Below are 20,581 nucleotides of genomic sequence, written 5' to 3'. Positions count from 1 at the left end.
GAGCACCATACTAGTGAATTTCATGGTGGGCTGATCCGCTCATATTCAACCAAATCTCTTTTTAGAATAATACAAGCAAATAGCATTTAGGAGACTGCACATCATACGTTGTGCTTAGGAAGCAACTACTGTGAACAAAATGTAATACAATGCTATCTTACAAAGCATGCATGTGTAAATCATATTCTTTTCATATCGGTAATCCAGTTGCCAGTCAACCACTTGTGTATATTTTGTGGGTGAACACCCTAATTTACATGTTAGACAATTAATAAATTATTCCTGCCCTGTGCTTGAAAATTGGTTTTTCATTACAAAATGAAATACCTGAAAAGGCCCTCTGAGTTTATCTGTTTCCAGAGTTGAACTGACAATTAGTACAAAATGGGATGCTGTCTTTATGAAGATTGCTAGGTAGATACGATAATGGGTTCATCATAATCTTTTATTCATGAACCAACCCAATAAACTATGTGTCTTGAGTTGGTTCACCTGCAGTTACTACATACAGCAGCAGCCTCCATACTTTCTGCAATAATCTTTCCCATCAACCATTCCCCCCCCCAAAAAAAAAAAAATTGGGAGCCTACTCTTTGACTTTCATGCCAATCTGGAAGACATAAACTTTGCATGCAGTGATGCAGTGCTAGCTGGTTAGAAAGTTCTGGCACATAATTGAATAGGGAGCATGTGGTTCTCTTTCCTTCAGGAGTTTTGCTGGTTTACAACAACAGTTTCAAAGAAAGGGGCAACTGTTTCTGCTGCAGTTGCATCCCTGCCATAAAACTAAGTCAGATGGAAGAGACAAAACTGATTCCATAAACAATTAACAGGATTTCTTATCAGGTATCAGGATTCCTATATCAGACTGGATAGCTGCACATACTTCGTAAGAAAATTTCAGCCTGATCCTAATAATTTATACTTTGAAATAAATTTAACAGAAATCAATGGGGTGTGCATCCACAGTGTTTGAGACTTGCGGCACAGAGAGATTGCTTTGTTCCATCTTTATTTGCTGAACTTCATAATTGGTGTTAACTCCTCTTCAGTAAGATGAAATTATGAAGACCTAAAGTTTTCCTTATTAATGGCTGGGCTTCGTATACACAGTTCTTACGCTTATGTGACAGTACTACTCAGGGCGATTCATTTTCAGATGGGAAGCAAGCACCATTTTATCACACTGTAATAGCTTGTTTTGCCTTGAGTTTGATCAAGATTCCTAGAAGAAGAAACAAATTTTTCAACATGCTAGTAATTTTATCACATTATTTTTGGCCAGAACTGAGCTTGGGCTAAATCAAATGGCAATTGGAAGCCGATTATAAACCAGGTCTGTATTAAAAGCTTCTTCACAATCTTTTTCCCCACTGCAAAGTTGAACCCATCATGAAAAAAATGCTGACTTCTCCTGGTGAGAGACAGTGTCAAGATGATTCATCATCCCTTGTAGCTCTAAGACAGGAAACTGCACTTGCTTTTCAAACCATTTGGCAACTGTGAGAAGCTGTTCTTCGTGGAATGCGCGGCCAATAAACTGCAGCCCAATTGGTAAGCCTGTCTCTGAAAGTGCAGAAGGAACATTTACAGCCGGTAGCCCTGAAAGACAAAATAGATAATTATTTACATCGTTTGATCGAATCACACACTAAGTAAAGGGTAAAGGGACCCCTGACCAGTCATGACCGCCTCGGGGGTTGCGGCGCTCATCTCGCTTTATTGGCCAAGGGAGCCGCCGTACAGCTTCCGGGTCATGTGGCCAGCATGATGAAGCCGCTTCTGGTGAACCAGAGCAGCGCACAGAAACGCCGTTTACCTTCCTGCCGGAGCGGTACCTATTTATCTACTTGCACTTTGACGTGCTTTTGAACTGCTAGGTTGGCAGGAGCAGGGACCGAGCAACAGGAGCTCACCCCGTCTGGTAAAACAAAAACCAATACACAAGGCATTAATTTGGCATTATTGCTTCTCCTAGCAGCAATATTGCCAGAGGCAGTGGAAGACAGGAGTGCCTGGCGTGCTCTGGTCCATGGGGTCACGAAGAGTCGGACACGACTAAACAATTATACAAGCAGCAATATGCTAAACATATTTCTTTCTCATCCACCCTCAATGGGGAGAATGCACAGCTATAAGAGGAGAAAGCACATTTTCACTGTCCCATGCTGTAACTAAGGACAAGGCATACACATCTTCCATTTCTAATAGGCTCTTTTTTCCAGACTACCTCCAAAAGCATCCAAGATAGACTCGGCCACATGGATTGGGCTTCTTGAGCAGTTATCCAGGCAGGAAGATTAATGAACCTTTTCGCCTCCACTTTAGGAGTGCAGTAGAATCATAGAATTGTAGAGTTGGAAGGGACCCCAAGGCTCATCTAGTCTGACCCCCCTGCAATGCAGGAATCTCAACACCCATGGCATATACCTACCCAACCTCTGCTTAAAAGCCTCCAATGAGTAGAATTGCCTCCCCTTTGTTTGCTATTTTTTTTTATTGGGGCATCCACACAATGCTGTCATTCAGTCATTGTCTTTTCCCTGTAGTCCTGCCTTTTCCCAAACAATATAGTCTGACTTTTTTTTCAGAGCAGCACAATCTACACCTATGTAGGTAGCCTTAGAGCTATTCTTCTTCTTTTAAGAGAGTGGTTTTGTTATATGCAGTGACATACCAGGGCAGGTCAATCCATCATAGCTCAGCACACATTTACCTTAGCCTTTCTAACAGGTGCTTTTATTAACCTATATATTATTTTAAATAGTTTTCAATTAGTGCAGAGACACTTTTCTTGCTATTTTTTTAAAATTAAAATAGTGAAATGCCACGAAAGCACATTATTATGCTGTAACATTATAATGCTATTTTTAATTTTATTTAAAAATGATGTGGGGGGAGAAACATTTCCTATAATAGTGGTGATCTGTACAGGGTATTCCCCCAATCATTTTTGCATACTGCTGGGAAGCCTTCAGGAATGCTGCACAAAGATGTCTTTCTGGGAATGGCAAATTCAAGAAGCAAAAACTAAGATTAGAATAAGTATTTGAACCACTCAGATGTTCTCACCAGCCATGTTGGCAGCCTGAGTAAAAATATCATCCTGGGTGCTGCGGGTTCTGTTATCCTCTTTGATGAATTCCACATATGGTACAGTGTGGCTCATAGTTGTTGGAGTGAGCAAAATATCAACACCAGAATGGAAGACTTTTGCAAAATCAGTGGCAATGAGTCTTCTCACTTTCTGGGCTTTGATGAAGTAATTCTCATAGTTCCTAGAGGGGAAAACACATTTTGTGAGAACTAGCAACAGGACATTGAGTCTTTTACCCAATTGCAGCATTTGGATGTGTGTGCAAAAATTGCAAACAAGATGTTGTCTTTTCTCCCTGAGTCTACAGTTAAGAAAACCAATTAAGTCAAAGCATTGTGACACTTGCCTCAGTTGTTCAGATAAAAGGACTATCTGACTTCAGTGCTTAGCTACTCTTAGAAATGAAGAGTACAGCTGTACCTTGGCTAACGAACAACTTGCGAGTCAAATGTTTTGGCTCCCAAACGCCACAAACCCGGAAGTGAGTGTTCCGATTTGCAAATGTTCTTTGGAACCTGAATGTCTGGTGCAGCTTCCGATTGGCTGCAGGAACTTCCTACAGCCAATCGGAAGCCACGCCTTAGTTTCTGAACATTTTGGAAGTCGAACGGACTTCCGGAACGGATTCCATTTGACTTCTGAGGTACGATTGTATTGCTAATGTTTAAAATCTTGACAAATGAGAAAAGGGTAATTTAACCAAACAAACAGCTGCATAGTAACAGTTTAGTGAACGTGGGGTAGTGCAATACTGAACCTCAAATTCAAGTACTGGGTGTCTCTCAGCTGTCTTTTCAAATGTGCTATGCAGCTACTGCTTGTGACTTTTTTCTCCCTCACCTTCTGGATTATCAGAAGGTTGGATTAAAGCCATCTGCCTCAACATACCTATCTTTACATAGCTAGAGAGAGCCATTCATGTTGCTGATCCTAGTCTTATAGTAGGCCTTTTAGAATTCTTTTCTGCCCTCTTGCATTTCAACGAGACTAGGGTGGAAATGATGATCACAGTTTATTAAGCAAGAGAGTACATCCGATTTTACTGGCATATAAAAGGTAAAGGACCCCTGGACAATTAAGTCCAGTCAAAGGCGACTATGGGGTTGTGGCGCTCATTTTGCTTTCAGGCCGAGGAGCCAGCATTTGTCCACAGACAGCTTTCCGGGTCATGTGGCCAGCATGACTAAACCGCTTCTGGCTCAACGAAACACCATGATGGATATCATGGGCTAAAGAGTTGCATAATTACAATCTTAAGACATGTGAAACATGTTAACTCTCAGTCCACCAGGACTTGCTTCTAAGTATGCCTGCATATTTAGGAACACAGCATCATTCATTTAGATCAGCAGCTCACACAATCCTAAACTGCATAATCTTAAGCACCTAGCATTAACTCCAGCGTGTATGGCAGTAACAGTTGCCAAAGTGTTGTGATATTATACAGTAATAGCAGGTGGTGCACTCTAAGAGCAAGACACTGAAGGATGGAAGAGTTGAACTAGGGTTAAAATATTTGGCAAAATGCCCTTCTTTACTGCAAAGCAGTTTGGCAACAGGCTATCCAGAAAAGTTGTAATTTCTTTTTTTCTTGAAGGTTTCCAAAACAAGATTTGTATGGTATGATGAGCTGACATGGGCCCCAATCTGAATAGCTTTAGCTATTGCTTTGAGTTTCTTCCTTCCGTCTAAGCACACATTGGGCATCTTAACTCAAATTGGGATTTCTCTTTGGTCATTCCTTCCAGCTAACTCACACCTGCCTTTAATTCCACCTGGTTGCTCAGAGCTTGCACATTTTATTGTCACCACCAATCTCCTCCGAACATGTGCATAGGGTCATCTCACTTTATTCTTGTAAATGTCCTGTGGAGTAAGCTAAGCTGACAGACAGCCACTAGCCCAAAGCCATCCAGGGACCATCATGGCTGAACTGGAATCTGACCAGGTCTTGCCAATCTATCCAGTGCATCACACTAGCACAGGGTAGCACAAATTGTGCTTATAAGGCCTGCTTTGCAAATGCCCCATGATCTTAAGACAGTGTTTCCCAACCTTTTTGGGGCAAAGGCACACTTGTTTGATGAAAAAAATCTCGAGGCACACCACCATTACAGCCCCGTGACGTCAGCGCGCAGCGTCACGCCGGGAGGGACGCACGAAAGTGTTAGTTTCAATTTTTTTCCCTCCCCCTTGCCGGGGAACCTCCAAGCTTTGGGGGTGGGGGGGGGAGGAGGCAGCAAAGCGAGGCAGGAAGGAGAGCGCAGCTTGGCTGGGTGAGCTTTGGCAGGGGCAGGGAATGAGAGTCGCGAGGCGGGCGCTGCGGACGGAGGCGCTGCCCGCCGAGCTCGCAGGAAGCCAGGCAGGCAGACGGCGAGAGCCCCGCGCTGGGCGGCCTCTCCTCTCCTCGCCGCCGCCGCCCCGCCTCTCGCCGCCCGACTCGCCCGCCTCCCTCCAGGCACACCAGGCAACATCTCGCGGCACACTAGTGTGCCGCGGAACAGTGGTTGGGAAACACTGTCTTAAGAAACATCTAGAACATTTACCCATCTGAAGGTATTAGACTTGACACTGTTTCCTCCTCTGGGCTTCTGGCCGCCCACTGTTCACATCTGCTTCTTTGGTCAGCTCTTTTACCTCAGTTGGCCAGGATACTGTTTTATAGTAAGAACAAAATAGCTTTCTTGGGAATTTAACTCAACTGTCTGGGTTGCTTCCATGAAGTCATTCAAATGGACCTGCAAGAGGGTGAGTCATCTATGATAGTTCCCGCCTTTGCTGACATTTGTACCCAGGTTTCTCTAATCCAAATAAAACACGAGACCAAGGGGAAAAAGGCTTTATAGTTAACACGTGCACAAAAAGTTGAGGTTTTCACTTCTGATTATTTAAAATAAGCTCCTGGTTAAGAGGGTACATAGGAGAGAATAGAAAACAAGAAAACGCTTAGTAGATTGCACATAATTTTAGGAAATAGTGTTTTGCTGTATATTACAGCTATAGCAGCATCAGCAATAATAATATTGTCTTAACTGCATGGAAAAATCTGTCCACATGAGTAATTTCACCCTTAACTGAACCACAAATAAAAGGCTAGCTTTGTAAATTTGAGCTTTCAAATGTGCTGAACTTACTGTTTTAGCAAGAAGTAGTTTCCTGATAGAATTCTTCCCCTTACAACATCATTAAAGCCTTCCCGGCGCGTGGCTGCATACAAGGCTTCGGTGGACTTGTCAGCGCTGCTGCGGTGCCCTAAAATTAAAAGTCATCAGTGATTTGGAAATGCATCTTAAACCATTCAAAGTCACCTCACGAATAAACAATAGAAATCACTGCGCTGTACAAATATATCCGAGGTTTATTTGCTGCTGTTGCACACAGCTAAATGTCAGGTGCTGTTTATTCATGGGCCAGGAAGCTAAACAAACCACATGGGTTTCAGCAGCAGCAGCCACCACAAGTAGCTATTTGACTTGGGACAAGTTGAATGGTCTTGGTTAAACATTTTTAGCATGAAGAGGGATAACTGGGAGGCCTTAAATGCTGCCTCACCCCCCCAAAAAAAAAACTTCCAGAATTTTACATTGTTTGTACCAATTTTCTTGCTGCTCACTGCCCCTCGGAGCAGCTGCTTTAGTGCCAGGTTTTTGTTCACTCCTCCCCGCACCTTTTCTTCCTCACACGTTCCCTGAATATCAGGGATCGTGTTGCGAACATGACAGCATTATGCCACAAAACAGCCAGTTAGATTTGGCACTGTCTGATTAGATCCTCTGAGGGCCAATAAAGCCAATTTGGAATGAAAGCAAACTTTCCTTTATAAAATTGTCCTCATTCTGGAAGGGCGTGTGCAATGGGGCTGCGCTTGAGCACATGGCAGGAAAGCAAAGGGCGTGGAGCTGCTATTGCAGCCACCGCTTGCCCATCGCCTAAGTCAGGAATGTGGACCTTGAGGACTGCCAGATGTTGCTGGACTACAATTCCCATCATCCCCGCTCAGCAGTCATGCTAGCTTTGGCTGATGGGAACTGGAGTTCTACAACTTGGAAGGTTCTCCTTTCCTGACCTGGACCATACAGGTGCTTCTTTTCCTGCAGCTTCACCCTTAGAGCTCCTACTATTGTTAATCTGAGCGAGCAGTTTACTCCCTCTTTGGAACCTCCTTCAAAACTTCTGAAAGTGGAAGCCTCTTTTCAGATTGGTGAATGGGACTGTGAAGTTCTGTTTCAACCCAGCCCTAAGGCAGACACATTTTCAATCTAGCAAGAATAATACAGAGTACGTCAAGGGTACTTATGCCCTGTCAGGGGGTTCATCTGATAATATCCAATAATTCATATTGATTTAGAATATATTATCTAAGATTTGGAAATGACACAATGAAGTGGCTGCAGATTTCAGCAGGCTTATATGTTTCGCAATATATTTTGACACAAACGTTTTGAAAAAGGGCCAGGACTTGTTCAGCTTTGTTATTCTTTTCCTGATAAAAATGCTGGGAACAGGCATTTGAGAGTCAATGTGTTGAAGTACAATATTTCAACTGACTTGGCACTTAAAAAGTACACTGGAAAGTACAGGGAGGGTGATACCGAACAGGAGCCATTGTCTTAGACCAGGAAGTGCAGAGGTACTTCAATAACATTGTATTCCCTCATCAGTTGACCCTGAGTGCAGAAGAACAATTGAGCTGAACAATGCATGTACTTTGTCCTGCAGAGCACTCTTCCAAGGACACAGCTGAGACAACACTTCTGTCATAATAAAAACATGCTCACAGAAATAATACAGAAAGTTTGGCCACCAGCAGACCTCACTGCAACTAATAAGAGACTTTCCTCAGTGCTAAAAAGGCTTTGGCAGAGACATAATCTTTCTGTAATTAAAAAGCACATCAGATATGCTGGTTCATATTGTGGCAGGTTGCACATTTCTCTAACATAATTAATGGATCTGCATTTAATCAACTAGGGACATGCTGTGAATTGAGACTCACAAGCAGGTGTACGTAAGCAGACAAATGCCTTAAAGATAATTTTTGTTTCAAGTTACTGTACTCGGCTCTGGTTTTTAATGCAGGACAGTCTGGCTTGCAGCTTACTGTGGCTGAAACTTGTTGGGGGCAGGTTAGCAGGACTCAACCAACTTCCTTTCAGATCATCACTCTTTGAACTGCTTCCCAGTTACAAATAAATTATCCCTGTGTTTACGCTGGAACAGGGCATTCGGTCCAAAAGCAGGTCGCCTCTGAGAACTGATCTGTTGCTTCCTTCCCTAACCTTCTTCTGTGGAGACATTGTTTGCCTGCCAAATCTAGAGACTAGTGATTTTCATATACTTTGCCACTCCGCAAACCAAATAATCAGCAAGCCTACAATCAGCTCCAGGGTTTGTGTATCAGTCCTCCTGCTACTGTGCTTGCCTTTCTCCCAGAAGTAGCACACCATTCACACACATCCACAGTAATCAGTCCACTTTTTAATTATTATTTTTGTTGGTATCTCAAACTTCAGGAGGAGGTATACTACGGTTGATGCTTGGTTGGGTGGAACATGCGCTATAGGCAGCTGCCTGACCTTGCTGGGTGTGTGAGTCCTAGCCAACCCCTACCTTCAAAGGTGGAAGTTTCACTACTCTGTTTCGGCAGAATGGACACAGAGAGGAGAGGAAGGCATTGGGGAAAGCAGAGGAAAGCATACGTGATTGTCCTAGGTAATGTTTTTGCAGAAAAAACCACTCCGCTTTTGAAAGGTGTGATTTTAACCACAGAAACACATTCCCATTCGAAATACATTCGGATTGAACTTATTTTTAGTTTAGATTTATTAAATCAATGTGTAGTCATTAGTGGGTTATGGAAAATGTATAAAGTGGACCGGCATTGTTCAATCATACTGTGGGGAGGACTATTCCCACCCCCTCATCTCTCTCTCTCTCACACAGACAAAACACCTCTCCACCACATTAAGAACTCCCACCTGATTTGCACACTGGATGTTTGTAGTAGCTGCTAGTGTTCCAGTTCTGTGCACCGTGCAATGATTCTACAAATGATGTAGATCATATAGAAAGATGCAGGCCAGCGCTGTGAAGGCTTGCAGCCACAGTAAGCAACAGAGAAAAGTGCAGGAGCAATAATGATTGGAAGAAGCGGACTAGAAACAGATCTGACAGCAGGTCTTGCACAGCTCATAGGCTGCCCATTAAAGAACAGGAATAATTTATAATATTATACCCTAATTGTTCTCGTTAGTAAGGCCTTTTTTGGCATAAGCTCTTGAGGGCAATGAATTTATCTAATTTACATGACACTTGTTGGAAAGAAGCCTTACCGTACTCCAGGCCATCAAATCGGGCCATGTTCGATGCTACTTCTGCTGCACACAGCACATGGTAGCAGACAATGGAGTAACAGGTGTGCGGGAGTCTGACCTCAATCACTTTGGCGCCAGCTTTCTCAAAGAGGTCGGCTGCCTTGGACCACACGGCCAGAGTTTGACTAGACAATCCTGGTACGTTGTATTCCTAGAGAAGGGAGAGGGTGAAAAGCATAACCCTCTGCACCAACAACTTTATATGCATCTTCTTAGTTCTCAGCTGAGCCAGAATTATCAAGTGGTTTGTAGCATGTTAAACTCCCAAGTGAAAATTTGTCCTTTTCAAAAAAAATATTATTGAATACTTCCTTTGGCAGGCAGCTAGGATGGCATGTGTTTGGTTTTAGTTATAGATTCAGTGCCAAACTGCAGCTTGCTTCAGAGGCCAGCCTGTCTTTCTAAGGTAATTGGGAATGGCTGGAATGAGCTGAGTCATAAAGCCCAGGGAACCAAAATGATGAGCTAGGATAGAATGACTGACGGGGAGCTCATTGGCAAAGGGAGAACCAAGACTTGACAGGATTTTCCATAAGCCCCAATGCAGATGGAGGACTTTAGGCTAATAGAAATAATAGAGGTAGATTTTGAAACAACATGACATATTAAACTAAATGGTGGGCAGTGATTGCAAATAAGGCCCAGTTCTGCATTCAGGGATGACCTGGTTCCAGCAGTTTCCATTAATGGCTATTGTGAAAATGTTCCTGCAGATCAGAACAAAATTCTTAGTGTTGTAACCATTTTAAATAACTGTGAAAAACATTAATACTAATTAACAGCTAGTATATAGCTTTGCCCCTTGATTTAGCCGAGCTCTTTTTCAACAGAAGGAGCTGTAAGTTTTCACTATTTCCTGGCAATGAGTTAACAAGCAGGCTGCACCATGGTAATTAAGGCTGCAGTCTTAACCCCCGTTACCTGAGAGGAAGCCTCTCTGAATTTCGCAGAACCTATTTCTGAGCAGATATGGCAAAGATCACATTGTAATTCAACACTTCTTTCTTTCACAGTGTGCATAGTTCTTTCTCTCTTATTTTTAGTGCAGTCTTTTGCAGTAAGTCAGAATGGTCAACTATGAGTTTTGGTAATAATAATAATAATAATAATAATAATAATAATAATAATAATAATAATAATAATAATAATAATAATTTATTATTTATACCCCGCCCATCTGGCTGGGCCTCCCCAGCCACTCTGGGCGGCTTCCATAAAAACCAGAAATACAGTAAAATGTCACTCGTTAAAAACTTCCCTGAACAGGGCTGCCTTAAGATGTCTCCTGAATGTCAGGTAGTTGTTTATCGCTTTGACATCTGCTGGAAGGGCGTTCCACAGGGCGGGCGCCACTACCGAGAAGGCCCTCTGCCTGGTTCCCTGTAGCTTTGCTTCTCGCAGTGAGGGAACCGCCAGAAGGCCCTCGGCGCTGGACCTCAGCGTCCGGGCAGACTGATGGGGGTGGAGACGCTCCTTCAGGTATACTGGACCGAGGCCGTTTAGGGCTTTAAAGGTCAGCACCAACACTTTGAATTGTGCTCGGAAACGTACTGGGAGCCAATGCAGGTCTTTCAAGACCGGTGTTATATGGTCTCGGCGGCCGCTCCCAGTCTGGATGTTATGAATTTAGTTCTCAAAAAAACCCAATGGGTTTTCAATATCATTGTCCATCTCACTGGGGGGGGGGGAATCAAAGTATATCCACAAAAGGAAGGGTGGGGAATCATGTGTATAACCCAAAATGAGGAACATGTGTAAATAACTTCAGAAGGCAAAAATCCCTCTTCACATTAATATTATTTTAAAGGTGGGTACATAATTGCCTTGGGAGTGATGAGCTGCAATGGTGTGTCATTCCCTCCCTATTCCCAAGGGAGGCTGCCCCCATAAGAGCAGCTGCCTTTTTAAAAAATATAATCTTTCTGAAGGGGGTGGCATGTCAACTCCTATCATTGCTTTCAGGGGCACTTGCATATCCATTTACAACAAGTGTGGCAGGAGCCATGCTTTCTAGCTGTTCCTGGTTGTCTGTGCCTATTTTTCCAACACTCGGCCTGCCCCATGGAACTGGGTGTCGATTCTGATGTTCCAGTCTTTACACTGGTCCTGGAGGGGCAGCTCAGGGGAGTCCACTTTTGGAATTCACATCCTCCGAATTCCTGAAGCATCCCGAAATGCGAGTGCACATGTCAACTTAGAAGAACACCTTGAAGACTTTGGTTGAATAATTAAATATAATGATTCTTTCAAAGTGTATGTGGGACAGGCATTCAGTGAGTACTTCTTGTTCCTGACAGTTCCGAGGAAGCCCAAACAGAGCGTTTCCTAAAGCATATATTCATTCTGATTAATGAATGTCAAATAAGTACCATTGTTCTTCAACACTGATTGTGTTCTGCAGATTGACTTCTTATTATTATTTAAATTTTTATACTGCCTTTCATCTGAAAATCGCTGGGCGGTTCACAACATAAAAATAAAAAATGAGAACACAAAATACACAATGAAAACATTATGCTTCCCCCTTTTCTCTTTTTGGTTTTGTTTTATATTTTTAATTAGATTAGTTCCAATAAAAAAAGATGCAAAAACAAGAACAAGATCCAAAACAAACCAGTAACCAACCCCGCTCCCACAAACACATATAAGTGGAAAAAGAATGTTAACCAGCCAAAGGCCTGGTTAAAGAGAAATGTTTTAATGACCTATGTCAGTCATAGGCAATAGGAATTCACTAACATTTAATTTTGGTGTTCATTTCCCCCCTCCAAGTGACTATTTACATACCAGTTACCTTTGGTATGCCTATGCAAAGATCCTTCACATCTGTCAAATTGGGCAGCTGAAATGGGTGGACGGGGTCCTGCACTGTGGTTGAGTCTTTTGGATCATGGCCACTGAGTGCCCCTGAAACAAAGCAGAAAGACTCATGAGCTACAGGAAAGAAAAGAGAATCCTTGAACCAAACTAGTTTTGAGAAAATTCCCTAGGGAGACAGTTGTAATCATTATACCCAACACGGTGGCTGCATCGTCCACACATCTGGCAAAGATGCCCGGCACATCCATAGAGTTCACCAGCGGAATAAGACCATGACGGGAAACCAGGCCATACGTTGGCTTCAAGCCAACCACTCCACAATGAGAGGCTGGGTTTCTGGTGGATCCTCCTGTATCAGATCCCAGAGCCCTATGGTTGAAAAAAATAATAATAATGACGGCAGTCAGGACATCACATCCCTATTTGCTCTGCAAGAATGTAAGAGCCTGGTTGGATCAGACCAAAGGCCCATCCAGTCTACCATCCTGTTCTCACAGGGACCAAGAAGATGCCTATGGGAATCCGGGAAGCCATTGCATGCCTTCCCCAGGGTGTCTTTGCTTTTTACAGAAACAAGGCATCATGACCAACCAATCACTTCTAACACTTTTCCAATGAAGAAAGGCACATGCAATTGACCACAATATGTAAACTGCTTGGTCTAAGAGCAACATACAGATTACTATTACTGCTGTCAGCCTGTGAAGTGCCTAGTCTGAAAGGGTTCTGTTTTATCTGGAATATATGCTTGCCAGGAAGAAATTCAAAGGGTGCAGTTTTTGCATTGTGTTCCTTCATGGAGATTCAGCAGACTTTCCTCTCTCGTGCAGTTTAAGAACAGAGACCATTTCCAGATCAGGAGCAGACCAAAGTCATCTGAAGGTACATTATATGGCTCAAGGGCATTTAGTTCTCAGAAGCACCTTGATGGGAGATCACTTGGGAGTCTTATGGTGCTGACTTCCTTGGGAGAAGAGTGAACTATAGATATATAGCAGTGGTTCCCAACTTTTTTTTTGGCCATGCCCCACCTAAGCATCTCTAAAATCCTGATGCCAACCCACCCCCCATGACATATAATTCTTATTATTCAAAAGTGAACTCCTAATCACTATTAATAACTCATTCTCAAATTGCCCCCCTTAAAAATCAAATTGCCCCAACGTGGGGCATGTGCCCCATGTTGGGAACCATGGATATATAGCAACAAGCCTTAGAAAGATGTTTTCCTGACTAAAAAGTATATTGTTGCATAAATTTCTGAATTAAATATTAAAATATTATTATTCAAATAAACACTCTACCTTTTAGAATAAACACACAGTGGCTCTATTCAGCTAAAAATAAGCAATCTGAAAAACTATTCTTTCACCCTAAGGGATAGCTTAGTCAGTAGAGCATGCGACTCTTGATCTCAGGGTCGTGGGTTTGAGCCCCACATTGGGAGAAAGATCCCTGCATTGCAGGGGGATGGACTAGATGATCTCATGGTCCCTTCAAAACTCTTCTATGCTTCTATGAAAATTGGAGAGTTAAAAATGCACTTAGATTTTTCTCATGAAGACAAATAGGACTTCAAAGCTGGCTTGCGTTTTAAACTTTTTCAAAACTATATTTCTTCACAAAACAGAAATAAACATAAAGCACTAGTATCAGCACAACTATGAAATGTAGAATAAACCGAGGATCTGAAGAATGTTAGTCTGAAAATCCCACTCTATCTGAATTATTAGCCCACAGTGATGTCAACACAAAAGCCTGGGATGAAAAGGTGTTTTATTGCAAGGGATGAGATGCTGTAGATTTCATTGAATCGAAATTCCTTCTCCTTTTTTTGTGTGCCTGAGTTGCTGGAAAGATCCCACAACGCTTGTCAAAGAGGGGAGGTTCAGAGGATATTGGCAACATCCTTCCTTCTTTATTGCCACAATAAATCCTTTCCAAGCAATACGAAATGCCCACACGGAGAGGATGGAAATTTGTTTAGAATGACATGGCTTAAGTCAACCTTTTGGACATAAAAGGGGGCTTTACACTGTCCTCAGTACTCCTCTACCAAGTCCTGCCTTATCTATATAGAATAGACAGTAAGGGATCTAATCGGGGACCATGCTGCTCCTAGGCCCTAGAGAATGAACAGCACTTAGGCCCTCGTTGGCACTCAGCAAATATTATGAAGTTGCATTATGATGCTTTTAATTAAACTGTTCTAAAAAAGCCTCTTACATGAAGCATGTGAAAGACGATACGGCAGCAGCACTGCCTCCAGAGCTTCCTCCTGTTATCAACCAGCTGGTGTCTTCTTTTTGAGCACTGGGTTTCTGCACACACTTTTCTCTGTACTGTCGTGAGTAACTCCAGGGGTTTCTAACCGGTCCAAATGCCCCATCTGTACTTCCAGAGCTAAGATGAGAAAATCATGGAGAAAGAATACATTTTGGGTAGTATTCAAGAGAAAGAGGAACATTGGGATGATCTTGGAGACAAAATAAGGCAGTCCAATGGGCCATTTCCTTAACTAGGTAAAGGTCATATTGTATTATGCCAGGCATAGGCAACTTCGGCCCTCCAGACATTTTGGGACTACAACTCCCATCATACCTAGCTAACAGGACCAACGGTTAGGGATGATGGAAGTTGTAGTCCCAAAACATCTGGAGGGCCAAGTTTGCCTATGCCTGTATCATGCCTTCACTGGCTTCTCAGGCTAAATTACTAGTCAAGGTTAAGGACACAGAAAATTTAGATAAGGTCCATCAAGTGCTTAATTCACAGGAAAAGTGCTATGGAAATAATAATGGCTTTTGTTTACAAATAGACACTGCAATGAGTAGTCTACTAAGTTTTAGTGAAAGTAGATTCACTGAAATTAATGAACATCATTATTATTATTTATTGAATTTATATACAGCTCTATACCTGGGGGTCTCAGGGCGGTTCACAGAATAAAATCAAGATATAAAATCACAAAATACATAATAAAAATAAAAACAACAACCCAATACCCCCCCCCAAAAGCCATTATTTTAATGGCTCTATTCTGAGTAAAACTTAGTTGAATGCCCCCTGAAGTTTATCAATTCAGCTACAGATTTAACAACTTTTTTGTCTCTCTTTCCAAGTACATATGAAATCCTTTGCTCTGAAACAGAACCAAAAAATAAACCAGTTGACACTCCTAAATTTGATTGGTTCACACAGTCAAGGGTGAGCAACCTGAAGCTCTCCTATAGACTCTGGAAAGTTTCACCCCATTGGGAAATCTCTGTTTGAAAAGTTGGAGAGCTGCTGCCTGTCAGTATAGGCCAACCTTCTCCAGTCTGCTACCCACCAGAGGTTTTGGAACATCATCTCCCATCAGCCTCAGCCAGCATGACCAATGATCAGGAATGATGGGAGCTGTAGTCCAAAAAATCTAGAGGGTGCCTGTTAAGGGAAGACTGGTGTGAAAATATTGAGTTAGATGAACCAATGGTCTGACCTGGTATAAGGCAATTTCCCATGTTCCTATGTATTTGCAGTGTGTAAGAAATTTCATTCCTGCAGCATGTGACCCAATTTGTATGGTTGCAAAGATAGGCTTGAAACCATGTGGCCAATGTCTGCTAAAATCTCAGAAGGAGGAGGAAAACTGAGCAGCCAGAGCTTTAGCACCACATGATGTTCCCAGCCCAAGATAGGCAGTCTTGCATATGTAGTTAAACAGAAGTGAAGCAACACATCAGGCATCCAACAGCATAAAAATATTTAACTTGGCTTACCCCATGGCAAATTCATCTAGGTTTGTTTTTCCAAGAAGCACAGCTCCTTGATCCAGCAATTTTTGAACTACAGTTGCATTGTAAGGGGGGATATAACCTGAAAAACAAAGACTGGATTGGCTGAATTGTTTTATATTAGTGAGGTGTTGTTGTTTTTTTAATGAGTATGCCATGTATATTACCATTAGTCCCAGTTTACATGGATTTCTACTGAAAATATGACTACCACAGGTATTTCATTGTTTTGTATTATGGGGTGCAATTTTAACTTGTTTCAGGAAACTACCTCAATAAGATTAGATGTTTGCTATCATAGCTGCCTGAGAGAAGATTCTCTTCTCAAAACTGCAGTGCGTCTTAGCAACCTTGACATCTCCCCTCTCTTTATTACTTGTTCCACAAATACTGAGTTCAGCTGCCCAACTAATAATACAGCAGGTTTCTAGCACCCCTTTCAAAGCCTATACAATGATGTGCTCTACTAATAGTAGAAGAGTAGAAGGGTTTCATACATATTGGCAGTAATCCAGTAAGATGACCAGCAGGTAATAAGACATGTACTGTACCAGCATTTTTCTGCCCATTTTCAATTCATCATACCTCTTTACTAAACTGCAAACTGTTATTGAGGCTACCCCAAGTTTCAAAGTGAAGACGGGGAAGTACGAAGGCTCTAAAAATATTCAAGTGAATCAATGAAATCTGTGGAACTAGTCAGTGCCTGTGGACTTGAAGATTAGAGTCTTTGTTTTGGTGTCTGTTCAACATTGGTATCTAAAGAGGTTTACCTGGTGGCTCAGAGACCAGGGGCAGTGGCGGCTGCTGCCTGGAGGACTCCCAAGGACAGGGGGGAGGAGAGGAGCCTGAGGGAACTCTCCACAAGGGAGGGTGTTTGAAAAGGGGCAAGAGGCTGCCAGCTCTGCAGGTAAAGAGTGACATAACTGGGCTTCTGAGCCCCACAGGGGTGCCGCAGAAAGAATGTCGTTGGTCCAGGGAACTGTGGACTCAAAAAGGTTGAAAACCTCTGATCCAATACATCTACTCATCAACATAGTTATCTACAAAAGAATGAATCCATTTAAGACAGAACCACAGTACACCTATCTATATCCTTAACAGATTGAGGAGCAGAGCTCAAAATTGTCAGCTTATCTTAAAAATGCTACTTTACCTTTTAGCATCTTGGATGCACATGTTGTTTCGATTCCAGTTGTGCTGAAGTTGTCTTTCACTGCAAAAGGAATTCCATCCAAATCCCCCAGTATCTGACCTATATTACAGATGACAGTGTGAAGATTATTTCAATCAGTGCATCATGCACACAGCCTTATTTAAACATTGAGGTTGTTCTAAATAATTTTTCACATGTTGTCTGAACTGCTAAGCCTGCTGTGCCAGCAGATTTGGAAAAGGTGTGAAAAAAACAACACAGTTGTCTCTCAATCTCCTAAACCTTTTGTTCTTGCTACCCCTTTCCCCCTAGCACAACTGTGGGTAGTGCTAGGTGTAGCACTTAGGAATGTGAGCAGCTTGGCCACAGAGCACAGAAGCAGCAGTGGGGCTGTCCTCACATGCCAATGCATTAGTGCCAATACCAGAGCAAAATAACATGCATTATGGGTCTTGTTTTCAGAAAAGTGAACTGCTGCTATGGTCAATAGAGTGTAGGATTGGGTGCATCAATTCTCACTTTTTGGTTTACCATTAGAAATTTCCCTCAGTTCTAATTTGCTCTACAACGTTTTCAGCAACCCTCCTGTCACAACGAGAAAGGCATTTTGCAAAGGAGGTAAGTTATGAGCTACTTTCTTTAACCATAATGGCTAGACGTTTTTCTTTTTAACAACAGAGGATTCAGAAATTTAAATGCTGAACTAGGTTTCAGATTCATAGGACCTACCAACATCATTTTTTCTGCTTGGGGCACTTTTAATAAAATGCCTGCTATTGTTTTGCCTACAAGTCTAAGTAGGTCTGTGGCCTGAGTAGTGCTTTAATGGGCATTCCAAGGACAGGTAGCGGGTGGGATTGAGCTGGCCCAAGAGTTGCTAGATCCAAACCTGATCTGAAACAGTGCAAGCAGGGCTGGCCCAATACACTCTGGCACCTGACCACCGCCGTCTCCATCTGGGAAGAAGGGGTAAGTGGAAATCTATATCAGGAACAAGGGGGAAATAAAGATCTATATCAGGGTCTACTCCCCCTGTGGTTCCAGCCACCCGAGGTGGTCACCTCACTTTGCCTTATGGGTGGGGTGGCCCTGAGTGCTTGTTCATAATAAACCATAGATTATTTTAACTATAGTTTAATGTAATGTGCGAATAAGGCCTATCTAATATCACAGAAATACAGTAAAGTTAGCTGTACTCCCTCCCGCCCCAATATGAGTAAACAAATATTCTGGGCAGAAAGTGTAAGGATCACAGCCAACATACTTTAAGGAAGAGCAATTGTTCAGCAGAAATTACCTTGCCTGTATCTCTTCTCCGATGCCTCAGCCTGTTTTAATGCTGTGTCTTCTGCTACAGTGATATAAGCATTAAGAAATCTGGTAGCTTTTATTAAGGAGAGGCATTTCTGACACAGCTCTGTTGGACTCACTTGGCCTTCCTTTAGTGCTACAGATATCTGAAACATCAAAATTTTCTATTTTTAGCAGAATTTCAAGAGTAAGCTTTAAAGAACTATGTCTACTTGGTTTTCAAAGCAACTTCTCTACTTTGTCTGTACTTACGCTACCTTTGATTGAACAAGCAACATCATGAGAATATTATGTGAAATATAACTATTAAAATGTGCAATTGTATAAAATGGCCTCAAGATGTGAACTAAATGTGGAGTAATTACCAAACAGGTGAATAATGAGGTCACAAATTATTTCTCAATACTATTATCTGTAGATGCTTTGTTATGTAATCACTTCATATTTTACATTATAGCCACCCCAGCAGTTAGTCTACTTTATTTTTAATTTTCTTTTTGCCATCACCAAAATTGGTCCCAGATCTTGGGGGCCCATAACAATTGCTTGCAAGGGGCAAATCAGATGCCTGAACAAAGGGTTAGTCACCCTGCCCAATAGTGGGCCTACATCTACCACAGCACCCCCAGCTATGCCCATGGAAAGATCTACTACTGGTTGTATTTCCTCTGGCAGTGATTCCAAATGATTTCTGTTCCTTTGCAAGTCCCCAAGTTTAGGCTCATCACCTATACCAGCCTGGAGGTGTCATGCATAATCTCCTCAATTAGGGTTCTTCCACATTGCCAGCAGTATTGGGTGGGATTCAATTACAGGCAGGCAAATTCTGGTTTTGTGATTACAGTTGATTAGAAGGTCTTGCATGGCAACCCACACAGCAGCCAAAGAGGCTTAGCATATGGGGTATCTTGTTGTTACTAGTTACCTCTATATTTGCTGAGGATGGTGCACTATCAATACAGTGATGGTTAGTTCACTAATTAAAAAAAGAAAGAAAGAAATTATGTATACTTGAACAGTGCAATCCTATGCATGTTTACTGAGAAGTGTCCCACTGTGTGGCCTTATTTCTTCTAAGCATGCATCAGATTGCACTGATCGTAAATAGGTAACCAATGTGTGCTGTTACTGTTTTTGACATGCTTGGAATTTAAAATATATAATTGTATTTTAAAAATGCAATTATGAACATGTATGTTTACCAGCAGCTAGAAATAAAATTAAAGAAAGGGGAAAGATGCTTAATAGACTGTACAGTCAGTAAATAAAAGTTCTTTATTGTCAAATTAAGATTTTTGAAAGCTTGAAATGCAAATGACTGAGTTTTGTTGGGCAGAAAATTCATGCTCTCTGTAGAGATTTCTCAGGGAAATTTTGCTAGAGTGCCCCTGCCCCATCGCTGCCGTAGGACTGGAGGTGGTAGAATGTAGGATTCACTTATGGAAAGTTGGAGAAAACAGCTCTCTTTTAGCAGGCGTTATTAACTGTTTCAGGGCTGGAAATATCTGTCACTTGAATTTCCACCTGCGAACTGACCTTGGTATATAAACAAAATCACATTCACGATTGCCTTGCTTTTAATCACGTTTTGCTGATGTTTCATGTACGCAGCAGGCAGAAATCCGACAGGTGAAGCTTTCCATAGCATAAAAATGCAATAAATGGAAGCGCTTCGTGGGTTGACTGTCTTTCCTGCAGCTGTTAACAGGAACTGAATTGCTGTCGGAAAGCAAGCAATGCCCACCCGCTAAGAGGGAACTCTGTCTGCCTAAAGAGGGAACCCAGGAGGAAGATGAAGCCTGGGAAGAGAGGGGCGAATAGCTTGCTCCGTCCACGGCAGCGGTGCGGGGGGTGGGGGGAAGCAGCCAATCCCAGAGTCGCCTCACCTCTCGGAGCGAAGCTCGCAGCATTTTCTCTACCGATGCGGAATAAAAATAATCTAGTGACCTCGCGAAACTTCACCCGTATTAGTAGTCCCTGTTACCGGTAGTTTGCGAACGAGTTCATGGGCGCTGCCATCTTGAATAACGCGTTCTAACATCGGCGC

General features: G+C 42.4%; 2 protein-coding genes across 2 annotated transcripts in view; one reads left to right on the top strand and one right to left on the bottom strand.

The window, feature by feature from the left end:
• The window catches only part of RTN4IP1 (reticulon 4 interacting protein 1), a 97,228-nt gene that overhangs the window by 11,654 nt on the left and 64,993 nt on the right, over nucleotides 1–20,581 (top strand). The gene's annotated exons all lie outside the window — the stretch shown is intronic.
• On the bottom strand, nucleotides 428–20,567 carry QRSL1 (glutaminyl-tRNA amidotransferase subunit QRSL1). The gene is made up of 11 exons (XM_081186618.1): nucleotides 20,421–20,567; nucleotides 18,521–18,680; nucleotides 17,224–17,322; nucleotides 16,053–16,149; nucleotides 14,518–14,694; nucleotides 12,485–12,660; nucleotides 12,266–12,378; nucleotides 9,430–9,622; nucleotides 6,232–6,349; nucleotides 3,073–3,278; nucleotides 428–1,602 (listed from the first exon to the last, which is right to left on the bottom strand). Exons 1-11 carry the CDS (start codon nucleotides 20,442–20,444, stop codon nucleotides 1,391–1,393), a joined length of 1,575 nt encoding a protein of 524 aa, XP_081042744.1. The 5' UTR covers nucleotides 20,445–20,567; the 3' UTR covers nucleotides 428–1,390.

The sequence above is a fragment of the Podarcis bocagei genome, assembly GCF_964188305.1.
Source record: "Podarcis bocagei genome assembly, chromosome: 3".
In the NCBI taxonomy this organism is placed as follows: Eukaryota; Metazoa; Chordata; class Lepidosauria; order Squamata; family Lacertidae; genus Podarcis; species Podarcis bocagei.
The sequence above is the reverse complement of the archived record's forward strand: the minus strand, read 5'-3'. Positions and strand labels throughout refer to the sequence as shown.

Coding starts and splice junctions, on each gene's coding strand:
- QRSL1 (XM_081186618.1), bottom strand. CDS start 20,444: ATGCTGCGAGCTTCGCTCCGAGAG. Junction 6,350..9,429: donor ATTTGATGGCCTGGAGTACG/GTAAGGCTTCTT, acceptor TTTTAATTTTAG/GGCACCGCAGCAGCGCTGAC. Junction 3,279..6,231: donor AACTACTTCTTGCTAAAACA/GTAAGTTCAGCA, acceptor TTTCCCCTCTAG/GAACTATGAGAATTACTTCA.